The sequence below is a fragment of the Mesoplodon densirostris genome, chromosome 5 (genome assembly GCF_025265405.1).
Source record: "Mesoplodon densirostris isolate mMesDen1 chromosome 5, mMesDen1 primary haplotype, whole genome shotgun sequence".
NCBI classification, from domain to species: domain Eukaryota; kingdom Metazoa; phylum Chordata; class Mammalia; order Artiodactyla; family Ziphiidae; genus Mesoplodon; species Mesoplodon densirostris.
Window position 1 is genome coordinate 120,980,372 of NC_082665.1, and position 15,352 is coordinate 120,995,723.

At 52.7% G+C, this 15,352-nt stretch overlaps 1 protein-coding gene across 9 annotated transcripts in view; it reads left to right on the forward strand.

The window, feature by feature from the left end:
* MYLK (myosin light chain kinase) overlaps positions 1-15,352 on the forward strand; it is a 191,240-nt gene that overhangs the window by 97,272 nt on the left and 78,616 nt on the right. For 6 of the 9 annotated variants that reach the window (XM_060099437.1, XM_060099433.1, XM_060099434.1 and 3 more), the window contains 6 exons: positions 1,346-1,483; positions 3,076-3,273; positions 4,001-4,250; positions 10,516-10,587; positions 11,016-11,740; positions 11,882-12,145. In XM_060099437.1, coding sequence (XP_059955420.1) covers positions 1,346-1,483; positions 3,076-3,273; positions 4,001-4,250; positions 10,516-10,587; positions 11,016-11,740; positions 11,882-12,145 — 1,647 coding nt within the window. Of the gene's footprint in view, positions 1-1,345; positions 1,484-3,075; positions 3,274-4,000; positions 4,251-10,515; positions 10,588-11,015; positions 12,146-15,352 lie in introns of all 9 variants that reach the window. The other 3 variants (XM_060099431.1, XM_060099438.1, XM_060099432.1) reach the window with 1 other exon arrangement.

The window sequence follows — 15,352 nt, forward strand, 5'->3', positions numbered from 1 at the left end:
GGCCTCTCACTGTTGTGGCCTCTCCCGTTGCGGAGCACAGGCTCCGGACGCGCAGGCTCAGCGGCCATGGCTCACGGGCCCAGCCGCTCCGCGGCATGTGGGATCCTCCCGGACCGGGGCACGAACCCGTGTCCCCTGCATCGGCAGGTGGACTCTCAACCACTGTGCCACCAGGGAGGCCCACCAAACTGTTTTTAAAAGGCTCTGTACTATTTTACACTCGCACCAGCAGTGTAGGAGAGTTCTAGTTGCTCCACATCCTTGCCAGACCCAGTACTTAGGTTGATCAGTCTTTAATTTTAGTCATTCTAATTATGTAGCATCTTTGACTTTCCTGAGGTGCTTAAAATCTCAGGAGACGGTAAAGGAGCATCATGCAGTCATAGAAAACAATGAGGAAGCTCTCCAGTTCTGTTTTATGAGAAACATCAAGATATGCAGTCGGCCCTCTGTATCCATGGGCTCTGCATCTGAGGATTCAACTAACCGCATATCAAAAATATTCGAGAAAAAAAATTCCAGAAAGTTTCAAAAAGGGAAACTTGAATTTGCCGCACTGGCAACTATTTACATAGCATTTACATTGTATTAGGTATTATAAGTAATCTAGAGATGATTTAAAGTATACAGGAGGATTTTAGGTTATATGCATTTTATATAAGGGACTGGAGCATCTGCAGATTTCGGTACCTGCAAGGGGTCCTGGTACCAGTACCCTGCAGATACTGAAGGATAACTGTATTGTTAGATGAAAAAGCGAGATGCCAATCATTGTGTATAGTGTGCTATCTTTTTTTTTTAAGAGAAGAAAAATTAAAGAGTATACCTATCTGCTATTGTGTGTTATACGCATGGACCATCTTTGGCAAGGTGAACAAGGAACTGAAGATCGGTTGCCTCTGGGGAGAGACATTTGGCCAGAGGACAGGGGTAAAAGGGAGACTGTACACATACTCTTTGTACCTTTTGAATTTTATGCTGTATGAATGTATCACTTAGTCAAAAGAGTAAGTACAATTTAAGGGGGAAAAAAGTCTCATAAGATGCTCCCCCACTCCCAGCCTCCATCCCCTGGAAGTGCTCCTGGGGAGCCAGAGCCTAGGTTGGATATGGCCCTACAGAGGCCTCGTCCTTTCCTGCTGTGAGGCAAGAGCACTGTCGTACCACACAGGGCAATGGGCACGCCTTGTTCCTAGGGATCTCCAGGGCCTCCCGAGCTCCTTATCTGGCAGCGGTCAGTTTCTGGTGGGAACCTGAGCCCCAACACATTCATGTGCTGAGTGCTCATTTCGTCTGTGTCTGCGGAATGAATGATTGTTCACCCCACATTCTGTTTGCCACGCAGAAAAGAAGAGTGACGAGAAGAGTGAGTACCTCCTGCCCACGGCCTCTAGCAAGCCCGTCGCGCCCCTCTTCCTGCAGGGCCTCTCTGATCTCAGAGTCATGGACGGGAGCCAGGTCACCATGACAGTCCAGGTGTCAGGTCTGTCCCTGCATCTCTGTCCCCGGGGTATACGTGAAAACGGGCATGGTTGCAACATGGGCTTTGCTTCCCGACATCCCGCTCAGATCACTGTCCACCAGAAAGGCAGCCTGGGACTGTCAGTCAGTGGACCCAAAGAAGTGGAGCCTCTCGGTCCCTCTCTTCTGCTTTCTCTGGGCTGGATTTTCTGGATTCAAGGTTAAGTGGTCCAGGGAAGAAGATGGCCATGCTAGAGAGATGAGGGATTAACTGAGAACATAGTATGGCCAATGTAGCTGGAAGATTGTGAACACAGGTCCAAAACCAGATGATGTGAAAACTTTCTAACCCTTGGAAGATAAATCTCTGTTGCTCTATTCAAATGTTAAGGAGAGAAGATAGAACAGGGGTCCTTCTCAAATGGGTGGGGTGACAAGAGTGTGGGATGAACAGCCCAGTGTGAGATTTTACTGTTTTTGCTAGAAGCCAGCAAGTGAAGCCTGGGGAATGTCCTGGCACAGACTTACTGACGCAGGCTCATGCTGGCCTCTGATCAGTCCCGCGACAGCCTGGAGGTCCTGTCTGGTTTTTCAGTTCCTTTTGAGTTGCAGAAGCGATAAAGATGAGTTGGGAGAGAACCCATGGGCTCACCCTTTTAGGGATCCTGGGATGAACTCCCTGCTCCCGAAGACTGAAGGCAGTCCCGGGACAATGTAGGCAGAGGCTGGGTCCCCTCCCCTGCACATACTCCTCGAGTTGATAGAAATCAGAGGCACCCTGCACCTGGCCTCCAGACACATGCTGGCTACCCCATCAGAGACAGATGGTGGTCTCCTCTGTCCCTGAAAGAGCTTGATACCACACAGCCTCCCTCAGCAGCCGTTCCCAGGGACTTGCTCCCCTGGAAGCAGAGTGCAATGGCTCAGCTCTTTCCGCAGAGGAAACCCTCACAGGTGGCCATTGTTTTATGCCCCAACAAATGGCTAGAAGCTACCCAGGGAAGTAGACTAGTAAAAGTGAAAATGCTATCCACCATGAGCTGGGTTTGGAAAGCCTGGTACCCATCTTCACCCTTGGACAACATTTATATGGTAGCAAAATGAAGCTCTAAGGGAGCTTTCCCTTGGTGAAAACTGACAAGGGAGTTTCTGTGAAGTCCCCATGGCGTTGCCTGGGCATGCACACAAGGTGTGAGGTGTGCACAGCAGGAAACAGTGCTGGAACCCACTGATCCAGCTACCACTCAGCATCATCAAGCAGTTTGAATTCTAATTTTAAAAACCATTCTTCTAGGTTTCCTCTTTTGTCTCTGAAGTAATATTTTTCACTTCTGGATTCTTTCTGGTTTCCCCAAGTCTGTTGTTAAGTAATTACGATGAACATGCATTGAGTACTTTCTTTGTGCCAGATGCTATTCTAATCAGCGTTTCTAGTGGGCTGCTAAGGTATTAATTTGTTTAATCCTCCCAGTAAACCTTTGAGATAGATAGGGTTAGAATATGTTATGGATGGGAAAACGTATGCAATACAACGTCATAGTATTAAGTAGAGCTGCTGCACAGCCCAGGGAAGCACCTCCCTGACGAGCTCCCCTGCCTCTCCTCCCTGTTCAGGGAACCCACCCCCTGAGGTCATCTGGCTTCACAACGGGAATGAGATCCAGGAGTCAGAGGACTTCCACTTTGAACAGAGAGGCACTCAGCACAGCCTTTGTATCCAGGAAGTGTTCCCGGAGGACACGGGCACTTACACCTGTGAAGCCTGGAACAGCGCAGGAGAGGTCCGCACCCAGGCCGTGCTCACAGTGCAAGGTGAGGCTGACCTGCTGACCAGTGGCGGGCAGGGGCAGGGGCAGGGGCAGGGGCAGGGGCAGGGGCAGGGAGGCTTTGCTGCCATGGTCTCTCCAAAGGTGATTTGGAGGCGAGGAAACCATGTGAGCCTACTTTGTCCCCACCACGGACCCCACGCTCCCTTGGTCCCATCCCAGCCCCAGTGGCCAGCTCCCCATCCTACATCCGAGGCTCTGGCTGAGTGGGGCCACCGTTCCCTACCTTCTGAGGTTCCTGCCCTCTCTGGGGTACTGGTGTCAAGCTGCGGAGAGTGCTGGGAGAGATATCTCCTAACACACTAACAGTTTGGCAGTGACAGATGAGTTACGGCCTATGATGGTCCTAGCCTTTAGAGAACCCAGATTTAAGAGGAGAGACAAATTAAGCACGCATGAAGCAAGTGACAACTCTTAATCATACACATGTCATGCAGATCATTGGTACCTATCCCAGTGCCCCTGTACCTTCTGGATAACCTCCCCATGCTTTGGATATACCAATTCATGTTAATATTATCCTGTGAGAAGTAACCGAGACAGATTTGCCATGAGAAGGATGTGCTCTACCTGTATGTTCAATAAAAGTGATTTCTGGACAAGCTGTTCTTTGGGTAACACTCTGTCTTCCGACCTTCACTGCCATGCAGAGTTGAGTGAATGCTCTCTGCTGAAAGGCCTCCCTCTCTAACTCAATCCTTTGCTAACTTCAGAGCCTCAGGATGGCACCCAGCCCTGGTTCATCAGCAAGCCGCGCTCAGTGACAGCCTGCCTGGGCCAGAGTGTCCTCATCTCCTGTGCCATAGCTGGGGACCCCTTCCCCACTGTGCACTGGCTCCGGGACGGCAAAGCCCTCTCCAAAGACACTGGCCACTTCGAGGTGCTACAGAATGAGGACGTGTTCACCCTGGTTCTAAAGAATGTGCAGCCCTGGCATGCCGGCCAGTATGAGATCCTGCTCAAGTGAGTCTGCATGACCTGCCAACCTCCTTTAACCCCTACCCCCCAAATTCCTACCTCCCAGCAAAGTCCCTACCTGGGACTGGGAAGCCAGAGGAATCACAAAGTAATGCGGGTTTGGGCTTCAAGGTAAAGAAAGTGCAGGCTTGGTGCTGCTGCTTTTGTTTCTTCCACGTCAATACAACAGAGGTTCATTGAGAGCCTTCTCTTCTGAGCTCAGTTCCCCGGAGTCCTCTTTCTTATTACATCCTGGCTTTTGTTCCCCCATTATTTGGTATATGAAGACTATGAAGGAGGGAAGATGGATTAAAATTGGAAAAGCAGCAGGATAGAGGGAATGTATTCATTATCTATTGCAGAGTAACAAATTACCCCCATACATAGCAGCTTCAGACAGCAAACAATTGTATTCTCATAGTTTGTATGGGTCAGGAACTTGAAGCTGCTTAGCTAGATGAGTTTTGGCTCAGGGTTTTACGTGAGGTTTCAGTGAAGATGTCAACAGGGGCTGCTGTCTCTGCAGGCTCGACTAAGGCTGCAGGGCCCACATCTATGAAGGCTCACTCACAGGGCTGTTGGCGGGAGGCCTCAGCTCCTGGCTGTGTGGACCTCTCCCTAGTGCTGCTTGAGCGTCTTCATGACATGGCAGCTGGCTTCCCCCGAGTTGGTGGTCCAAGAGAGAGAACTAGTTGGAACTTGCAATGTCTCGTATGACCTATCCTTGGAAGTCACACACCATTACTCCTGCTACACTCTCTTTGCGAGAAGTGAGTCACTAAGTACAACCCATACTCCAGCGGAGGGCAATTAAGTTCCACCTCTTGGAGAAAGGAGTATCAAAGAATTGGTAGACATTTAAAACCACTGCAGGGACGTTAACTATCCCCATTCCTTCTTCCTCCCTTTCAAGGTCTTTCTAGGGAACATGGGAAGGTAAGCTCCATGAAGGCACACTGCCGTGTTCCCAGGGCCTAGAACAGTATCTGCCCGTAGTCAGCATTTGGTAACTATTGGTTATACGAATGTGATCCAGAAATGTTCTTCTACCTTTAAAATGTTCTAACTCTTAAAATTCCATGCCAACCCTGGGTTGACAGAGACAGAACGCCAGCCCCTAGGGCTGGTATTAGCATTGAAGGAGAGCACTTGTCTGCACCTGGACTCTGCAAACAGGTTGTGCCACATCCTGAAGATGGCTGGACTGCTCTGGCTCAGGTGCCTGGCCACTTTGCAAGGGGCTTACTCTCCTGGATCAATCATTTCCCTGTACTGAGCCCATCATGTTCAAGTCTCTGAGCTCTGTAGCAATATGCCAAAGCTACTGCTATGATGGAGCATTGTTCCTACAGTAATGACAAAACCCAGCATGTGCTCCATCTACTTGTGTCCTTTCTGGGCATGTGCTTTATATTTGCATCATTAGCTTTTGCTGCATAACATATCATCCCAAGACTTAGTGACTTTTAAGAAAATACCCATTTATTATTCATTGGGCATCTTTGGATCTGCTAGGAAATTCTACTTAGCTGGGCAAGGCTCAGCAAACCTCAACTGAGCTAATGACATGTCTGTGGTCAGCTGATGAGATGTTCGTGGGCTGACTGGTCATCCTACCACCATCAGCAGTATGCTCAGAACACATCAACGGCCTTTGCCTTGTGTCTGAACCATTTATTATCAGGAAGGCCAATCTGCCTCCAAAAGAGAGAGGAGATAGTTTCTTCTTCCTCTAGGCCAGTACAAATAGTGGAAACTGATCGTATGTTAGAATAGAGCTTGTCTGTATGAAAGGAGTGGTGCTTTGAGATAATACTCGTGTAATCAAGCTAGGCATCCTAGAAGAGATGAGCTTTTTGTGGGATTCTGAGGCAAATGAGTAAAGTCTCATTGGATAGGCTGAGCACAAGAGGGTAGGAAAGATCAAAGCAAGGCTGTGGGAAGTCTGCCAGGCCAGAGTGGAGGGTTGCACTGGGAGGTCAGCAGGCAGACTGTCTGGGCCCAGCTGGGGACAGTCATAAAACTTAGACTGTCCTAGCCGGAAGGAACTTCAGAAGTTATCTAGCCACCTCCTTGTTTAATAATGGGGGAAGCTGAGGCCTCAGGGTCACGGCCACCCAAAGGTGAGTAGCAGAGCCTAGACTGGAACCCTAGCTTTGTCCTTAAATCAGATGCTCCTCCATTCTTTGTTTCAATGCACTGGGAACTTGGGAAGCCTGGGACATCGCACTAGGGTCCCCACACGTGCAGCCCTTGCTCCTTTTCCCTCCCCAGAGTCCAGCCTCTTCATTCCTTTGGGAGGCTGCTGCCCTGGCCTTGGCTTTGTCCCCAGTGAGAAGGAGCCAGTCCATGGAAAGTTGCCCTGGGGAGTGTGTGCCAGGCCTGCCAGGGGGCCCGCTGCCCTGTGGCTTTTCTCAGACCCAGACCTAGAGAGAAATCAGACCTAGACCCAGGACAGAATGCCTTTCAAGGAGGGAGACTAGGAGGCTGGGAGGAAGCCAGGCTGAGGGTGGGGGTGGGACAGGTGTTCTCTGTCCTGCTGAAGTTGGGGGTACACACGGGTGGTTGGTTTCTACCTCCCCTCCCCTAGCCCTTGTCTCCTGAACTAAAATGGGAAATGTCAAAAAGTCAGCTCCAAATTCCAGCTGAAATATTTCAAAAATTGATACTTGCCAGGAAATTAGTTCTTTAAACTAATTTTGCATATAAAATCCATTCCAGGGGTGGGTGATTCAGAGTGGGACGGCATCCAAGGCTTTGTAACCAAAGACTGGGGCTTCTTATTCAGAGTTTAGGAGGCAGGGAACACAAAGGATTCTGTTAGTTGTAAAAGGTATAGCTTATAGGGCGATAGCCGCATGTCCTCTGTGGCAGCACCTGGGCTGTGCATGGGGGTCGTGCCTCAGCCTCAAGCCTGACTTTGTAACTGAATACAGTATGTGCAGACACCAAAGAGGCCCAAAGGGACTTCCCTGGTGGCGCAGTGGTTAAGAGTCTGCCTGCTAAGCAGGGGACAAGGGTTTGAGCCATGGTCCGGGAAGATCCCACATGCCACGGAGCAACTAGGCCCGTGTGCCACAACTGCTGGGCCTGCGCTCTAGAGCCCGCGAACCACAACTACTGAGCCCACGTGCTGCAACTACTGAGGCCTGTGTGCCTGGAGCCTGTGCTCCACAACAAGAGAAGCCACCACAATGAGAAGCCCGCGCACCGCAACAAGGGGTGGCCCCAGCTCACCACAACTAGAAAAAGGCCCGCGCAGCAATGAAGACCCAACGGAGCCAAAAGTAAACAAATAAATAAGTTAAAAAAAAAAAAAGAGGGCCGAAGAGGCTGATCAGCTGGTTAGATTATCTGGGGTGTGGCTTCCAGGCAACAGGCCTCTCTGACCTTTGCAGGCTCCAAAAGAACCCATGATTAGCCTTCAAAGTCTAACAGAGACTTAAGTTTGTGGCTGCAGGCATAGTGACCCCCATGCCAAAGAATGATTTACATAGTGGGCCAGCCATGGTATCCCAAGTTCTCTACCTCCCATCTGCCCCCTCAGACTGCCTGGGTACCTCAGGGTGAGGCCTTGGGAAGGCCACCTGTACCTGCCTCCTTCAAGGCAGGTAATAGAAAACAACAGAAGTGCTTACCTGCTTCCCCCATGGAGAGATAGAGCTTACTCCAGCTTGGGGGTCAGGGCACCCCACCATTTAGAGCCTCTGAGGGGCTTGGCTAGGGCAAAGCAGGGCCATCTGGTCAGTGTCTGCTCCTGATTTTTGCATCTGGGCTGTGTGCTACTTGTGAGAGGAGGAAACTCAGCTGAGGAGGTGTCGAAAAGGGCTCCCCAGAAAACATGGCCCTTGGGCATCTTGTCGTCCTGCTCCACGCCAACCCCAGGCCCCGCACCCTGTGCTTGAAAGAAAAGTGGGAACAGAGTGGGCTCTACTGGTCAGCAGCCTGGCAGAAGGGGGTGCCAGGGGGCTGGGCCTCACCCCCAAGTGACCTCCCATGGTTGACCCAAGCCCTGTTAGTCTTCTGAGCTGAGTTCTCAGGATGCTCTGAGGGCCTCCCAGCCTTCCCAGGGCCTGGCCCTGAGGAGGCACCTAAGTGCTGTTTGTGGAGCACAAGAGCACCCTGGGCCCTCAAACTCCCCGAACCTTGAATCTGCACCCCCAAGAGCTTGAGCATTCAGGAAGGTGATGAGGAGGGGACCCCAGAAGGTGAGAGGAGGGTTAGGGAGCACGAAAGATCAACCTCTCCTTCTGTCATGTGGGTCCCAGTGTCTAGGAGTGAACAGTGACCCCCCGGGACCCTCAAGAATCATCTGCCACACAGTGGGCTGCCAGTACCTGACCCGGAGCTGGTCTTCCACTGGGAGGGAGGCCAGGCAAAGCAAGGTAGATACCCACATGCATCGGCAGAGCTACGGGACACATGCTCAGCTCTCTGTCCACGTGGGGGTGACATACACACGTTCCCAAACATGGGCCTGCAGGCACAGGTGCCCATCAGGTGGAGCCCACGTACCTGCAGTTGATATACACATACACACAGAGACACACACAAACACACACATGTCCCAGAATAGATTTGTACTGATCAGCAATCAGTAGGGTGGGATGGGAAAGTTACAGGTCTTGGATTCAAGTAGACCCAGGTCCCAACCCCTTCCCCGCTAGCCAGCTCTGTGAGTTTAGGCAAAATTACCTAACCTTGATGAACTTCATTTTTCTTACCTATAAAAACAATGCTGGGCTTCCCTGGTGGTGCAGTGGTTAACAATCCTCCTGCCAATGCAGGGGACACGGGTTTGAGCCCCGGTCCGGGAAGATCCCACATGCCGTGGAGAAGCTAAGCCCGTGCGCCACAACTACTGAGCCTGCGCTCTAGAGCCCGCGAGCCACAACTACTGAGCCCACGTGCCACAGCTACTGAAGTCCGAGCACCTAGAGCCCGTGCTCCACAGCAAGAGAAGCACTGCAATGAGAAACCTGCGCACCGCAACAAAGAGTAGCCCCTGTGTGCTACAACTAGAGAAAGCCCATGCACAGCAACGAAGACCCAACACAGCAAAAAATAAGTAAATAAAAACAAAACAAAAACAAAAAACAATGCTGACCCCAACCTTTCAGAGCTGCCTTGAGTAAGTGAGATGGATTGTGTCTACGGTAGGGTTTGGGGCATCTGTCAGCCCCTGAAGTGCAAGTAAGATGGCCAAGTGCAGGGAATGAGTGCGAGACCCCAAGAGCCCAACACTGCGTCCCGGAAACTGCTGGGCCTCCCTTCCCTTTGCAATGGGCAGAGCAGTGCTCTGAACCTCACTGGGCTGTATGGGGACAAGAAAGATAGTGGCTGCAAGTCATGAAAGCTGGAAGGTGCTGCATACGACGTGGATGTTATCAGGCAGAGTCACCTTTGGCTCTCAGATCTGCCCCTCCACTTCCCCTCGCCTGAGCAGAACCTTCTTGGCTGGTCGGAGCACAGAAATGCCAGCAGGTGGCAGCCTTGTGGGGTTGGAGGGCTGATCTGCTGTAAGCCCAGCACAGCGAGCCTGGTTGCAGCCCCTTTCCTGAGCAGAGGGGCCTCAGCTGGTCATGAACAGCTTTAACAATGGGCTGAAGAATCCGGAGCCCTCAACGGAAGAAGAAAATGGGTCACCCTTGTAGGGAGACACCTGTTAGGTTTTTAATACAAAAAGTTCTGATCTGAGGGCATTCGCTGATGGGTAGGGATTGGAGGGTGTTTTCATTTCATGAGCAGGTGAAGGGGACCTAGCAGGTAGGGGCACCTTGTGAGGAGAAGGAATAACCACCTCTTTATTAGGGGAGCATGGAGTCAGACTCAGGGTCACTGGGCAGGCTGACAGGGGCCACACAGTCTAGACCAAGGGGCTCCATCACAGCCCTTAGCAGTATTAGTCTTCACTCTTCCTTGACTGAGTGATCGATTGATTGTATAATTTTTGTAATATACTTACAGAAAAGTAGTCCTACCTCCGGATGCCTACCGTAGCTATTGCCCAGAAGATTCTTTTTTTTTTCCTTTTTAAACAAGAGCTGGAAAAATAAAGCGTGACCAAAGTCGGGGAGGGCCCTGCCCTAAATCTAGGTCTGGTGTGGGTGTGTTAGGGTCACAGCTTAGCCCAGGGTCCCGTCTTCCCTGGGGTCAGCCAGCCAGCCCATGGCCAAGTTCCTGACTGCCCTGCCCTCCTCACAGCCCTAGGCTGGGCAGGCCCTTGGCCCAGAAAGCCTCTTGATCTGTACTGATCCCTTGAATTCTTCAGGAACCGGGTTGGTGAATGCAGTTGCCAGGTATCACTGATGCTACAGAGCAGCCCTGCCAGAGCTGTCCTGCGGTGAGTACCACCAGGGGCTGCCCAGCCAGGCCCTGTACCACCACCCGCCCACCTTCCTCCTGGTCCCAGCAGGCCCAGCCCAGCAGCCCCAGATTGTTTGTATCCTCCAGTAGAGGCTGCCCGAGCCAAGAGGGAGAGATTGGAAGGGGAATGAGGGAGGGAGAGCAGGGGAGGAGAGGGGGGTGAAATTTTTTTTTTTTTTTTTTTTGGCATACACCCTTATAAGGCTACTGAAGTCATTACCGATGTAACAAACCAACTAAGCGAGCAAGCGCCTCTCACCAAAGTTCCCTTCTATAAACAAGGCCTGGCCAGCACCCCCCCTCCACCCTCCCTCCCTCCCTGGGGATTTGCTCTCCCCTGACGGCTCTTTCTTACCCAGCCCCTTTTCCTCCTGCTACTTTCCTTTTTCCCTTCACTGGTCGCAGGGGGAGGGAGCCTGCCGGCGGTGAGGACCTCTGCAGCCGGGAAGCTGGCGCTGATGGTGGTGGCGGTGGCGGCTATGGGAGCCTGAGGCCCGGCTGGCCAGCAGGAGGGCAGGGCGGGCCCGACGAGGGAGACAGCGAGGGCGTGCGCGGGGTGCTCACGAGGCGCGTGGAGACACGGCAGCACACCGAGGAGGCCATCCGCCAGCAGGAGGTGGGGCAGCTGGACTTCCGTGACCTCCTGGGCAAGAAGGTGAGTACCAAGACCTTGTCTGAAGAGGACCTGAAGGAGATCCCAGCCGAGCAGATGGATTTCCGCGCCAACCTGCAGCGGCAGGTGAAGCCGAAGACTGTGTCGGAGGAAGAGAGGAAGGTGCATAGCCCCCAGCAGGTGGACTTCCGCTCTGTCCTGGCCAAGAAGGGGACTCCCAAGACCCCCGTGCCTGAGAAGGTGTCACCTCCAAAACCTGCCACCCCAGATTTTCGCTCGGTGTTGGGCAGTAAGAAAAAATTACCTGCAGAGAATGGCAGTAACAACTCTGAAGCCTTGAATGCCAAGGCAGCAGAAGGTCCCAAGCCTGTAGGCCATGCCCAGCCTTCAGGGTTTCTGAAAACCGTGGGCAATGCCAAGCCGGCCGAGACTCCCAAACCCGTGGGTAATGCCAAGCTGGCTGAGACCCCCAAACCCATGGACGATGCCAAGCCGGCTGAGACCCCCAAACCCTTGGGTAATGCCAAGCCGGCTGAGACCCCCAAACCCTTGGGTAATGCCAAGCTGACTGAGACCCCCAAACCCTTGGGTAATGTCAAGTCAGCTGAGACCCCCAAAGCCTTGGGCAATGCCAAGTTGTCCGAGGCCCCAAAACCAGCTGGGAACGAAGAACTTAAGAAGGAGGTTAAGAATGATGTGAACTGCAAGAGGGACCATGCAGGGGCCACAGATAAGGAAAAAAGACCCGAGAGCCAAGGGACAGCCCCAACCTTCAAGGAGAAGCTACGAGATCTCCATGTGGTGGAGGGTGAGAAACTGCTGCTCCAGTGCCAGGTGTCCTCTGACCCCCCGGCCACCATCACCTGGACACTGAATGGAAAGACGCTCAAGACTACCAAGTTCATTGTCCTCTCCCAAGAAGGTAACACGGTTGGGGCCGGGAGGAAGGGTAGCCCTGTCCCAGCCACCGTCAGCTCCTGGAGCCCTGGCTTGTCAATGGTGTTAGTAGCCCAGAGCCTGGGTGGGAAAGGCCACTCTCTGTGCCCCTCACTCACAGGATTGGTGCCCGCCACACTCCATGGCTGGGGGACAGGGTTGGGTGCCTGGCCCCCCAGGCACATTCCCAGATCTCGGCATCTGTCTGGCAGAGCCCCCTCACGGCACCCCTAGGTGTTGCTCCTCAGAGCAGGCCTGTGCTAATGCCCAGCTTTGGCCCAGAGAAGGCTCCGATCACGGGCTTGGAAATGGGGGCGCTGGGGCTAGGGCTGACCAGGGGCTTGGGGCTGAGAACTGCCTTTGAAGCCGTATTTTAGGTTCAGGTCAGGGTGTGCAGTGACGGGATGTGATTTGGGGTCAACAACTTAAGTCTTGATAACATTGTGTGTTTGAAGGGACCCGAGGGGGAAGCCAAAACCCCAAGCAGCCCCTACGGCACACACTCACAGGCAGACAGAGCCACTCGCTTCCTAATTTGGATGAGACTTTTGTTTGCTGGTATTTCACATTCTTGGGTTGTGGAGAGAAGAGGGGGGGCCCTAAATCCTGCCATCTGGGGCCTCTCAGGGTTTGGAGTTCTCAGATGGGCCAGTTTAACCTAGAGAACAGATGGGGACGAGAGGGGTATTTTCTCTGACCCCTCATTTGGTTTGAAACGTTTCTGTAAATCCCAGTCCTGGCTGGGAGCTCCAAGGCCAGCAGGCTTCCCACGCCCCACTCTGGTGGCCGGCCCCAGGATAGAGTCTGGCCTGACTCGAGGCTGCTGCTGGCAGCTCTGGACAGGGCAGGGCACAAGCTCCCGGGGACGTGGCATTTTCACCTTGACGGGGAGAGGGCAGTCAGGGCAGAGGCCCTAGCAGACAGGTCCTGTCAACTCCAGATCAGCTGAGACAGAAGCACTGCCCCCGCTGCGCGGCCTTCCTTCCCGTCCTCTGACGGCACCCCTCTTCACCCCTCCCTCACCCCTCACCTGGCTTTCTTCCTTCCTCTTAAAAACCCTAATGAAGCATTTGAAAATAGCATTATCCCTCTCAGCTCATGATGGAGTTTGTCTTCACTCTGCAGCTCAGACAGCAAATCTGGAACACCTGAGCGTTTTGAATCTAACTGCTGAAGGAGTAAAGGGGAAATTGGCCAGGAGAGAAAAAAAGGGTGTCTTTTCTGCTAACGTGTTGACACGATAGCTTTTCCACATGAAAATCCTCAGCTTGGTAGGGGCCTCCAGAAGTCATCTCATCCATCCCCCTGCCTCTGCTAGTTCGGCCCTTCCACACACAGGAAGGTATGGGGGATCGCCATGGTGGGATGAGATGTCCAGGGGAGTGGATGCCAAGCCTTCCCTGCCACCTCTGTGGGCCCCTCCCTGTTGGAAAGTTTCGGGTAAAACTGACCCGAAACCTCGACCAGGAGAATTTCCCAGGTTACCCTGTGGTGACCTCTCGGGGTGGGATGGAAGGTGGGCAGCTGCCATCGTGGGGACATGTGTGGTCCCATAGTCCTACACGCTGTGAGGTCCGTGGCTGTACCACCCTCGGGGAAGCTGATGTTGGGACAGCTGAGGGCAATGCCCATGGCTGTGCAGCTGTTGTGGGACCTGCGTGGAACCTGCAGAGCCACCAAGAGCTGCTTATAAACAATGAACTGGACAAAGCAGTGTAAGCACACCTCAGCTCTGGTCTCAGAAATGCACCTGAGCCCTTAGAATGGGCTCTTCATACCCAGGGTGCCTTGATGTAGCATAGCTGCTGGGCGCCAGACCCTTTTACACTGGCTACTCTAGTGTCATCTCCCACAGAAAGCACCTCAGACGGACCCTTTAGGTCTAAAGCTGGGGAAGAAGACATGATTAAATGAAGGCCAGCACAATGAGAGGATAGAGAGAGACTGGGGTGTGGGGGGGGGGCGGAATTATGGAGATAGCCCCCAAACCAACTTTTAAAAAGGTTCTAAATATTTGTAATTCTCCTTTGAAAAATAAGAATAGCCTGCACTAATGGAACACCACGTGCCAGACACTGACCTAGGCATCTTACTATGCTTTTCACTCATTTAATCCTCGCAACCACTATACTGCCTATCTAACAGAGAAGTTAAGCACTTTGCCCAAGGCTGCACGGCTAGTTAGTAACAGAGCTGGGATTGGAAGGCAGGCAGTTGAGTTCCAATGCCTAGACCGCTGTGCTCTATCACCTCTTAGTTAATTCTTGTTAGCGTGTCAGCATCCTGGTCCTTCCCTGATCAGCTCCCGGAGAGCGTTGTCTATCAAGGGAAAAGGCTAATGGCTGTTTATTCCACAACACTGTCAACAGTTGTCAGGAGGCTGGAAGACTGGCGGTGCCCTCTGGGCTTGTGAGCTTCTGGTATTTTCACTGCAGTAGAGGAAGCTGACCTTGAAACAGGACTGGTAGGGAGAAGGCCTGGTCTCAAAGCAGCAGCCACACTCAGTCCACTGTCCCTTCTCTAGTGCTTCCCTGCCCAAATCTACAAGAGCCTGGGTCAAACACAGACCCAGGAGAAAACCTGCGGTAAAGCCTCATGAGTGACCACTTCAGGAGGCTCCGCTGCAGGGAGTGGGACCTCTGAGAGGTATGAGTAAATCTGCTCTTGATAGATCTGGAAAGAGAGGACACACACACACACAGTGATAAACCTCTTCCAGCCAAGTGCCGATGATGAGCTGCTGGGAGTGAGAGGAGAGGGAGCTGAGTGCTGGGCCGCAGGGAGAGGCTGGTGGTGAAAGAGCAAGGCCTTGATCTGAAGTGTGAAGGCAGGCAGGGCCCGCAGCAGGAGGGAGGGTGTGGGCTTCCCAAGCAGGAGCACAGGCAGCAGCCAAGGCAGGCCCGCTCCCAGCATCATCTGGGTTGAGAGGGAGGCGCGGCCCCATTGCATCCTCTATCATGCTAAGGAACTCAGTTCTAAAGGCAGTAGGGAGCCATGTAAGAGTTGGGAATGGAAAGCAATAGACACAAAGCTGAGGTTTACGGGTTTTAATTGATTCTGTGCCCAAAGACAAGGAAGGAGCTTACCGAAGAGGGTGGGGAGAAAGGTGGTGAGGCCTGGGCGAACAAGGTAGCCATGGGCACAGACAGGAGATAACCAGTGCAAGAAGCAAAGGCAGAATGAACAGAACCTG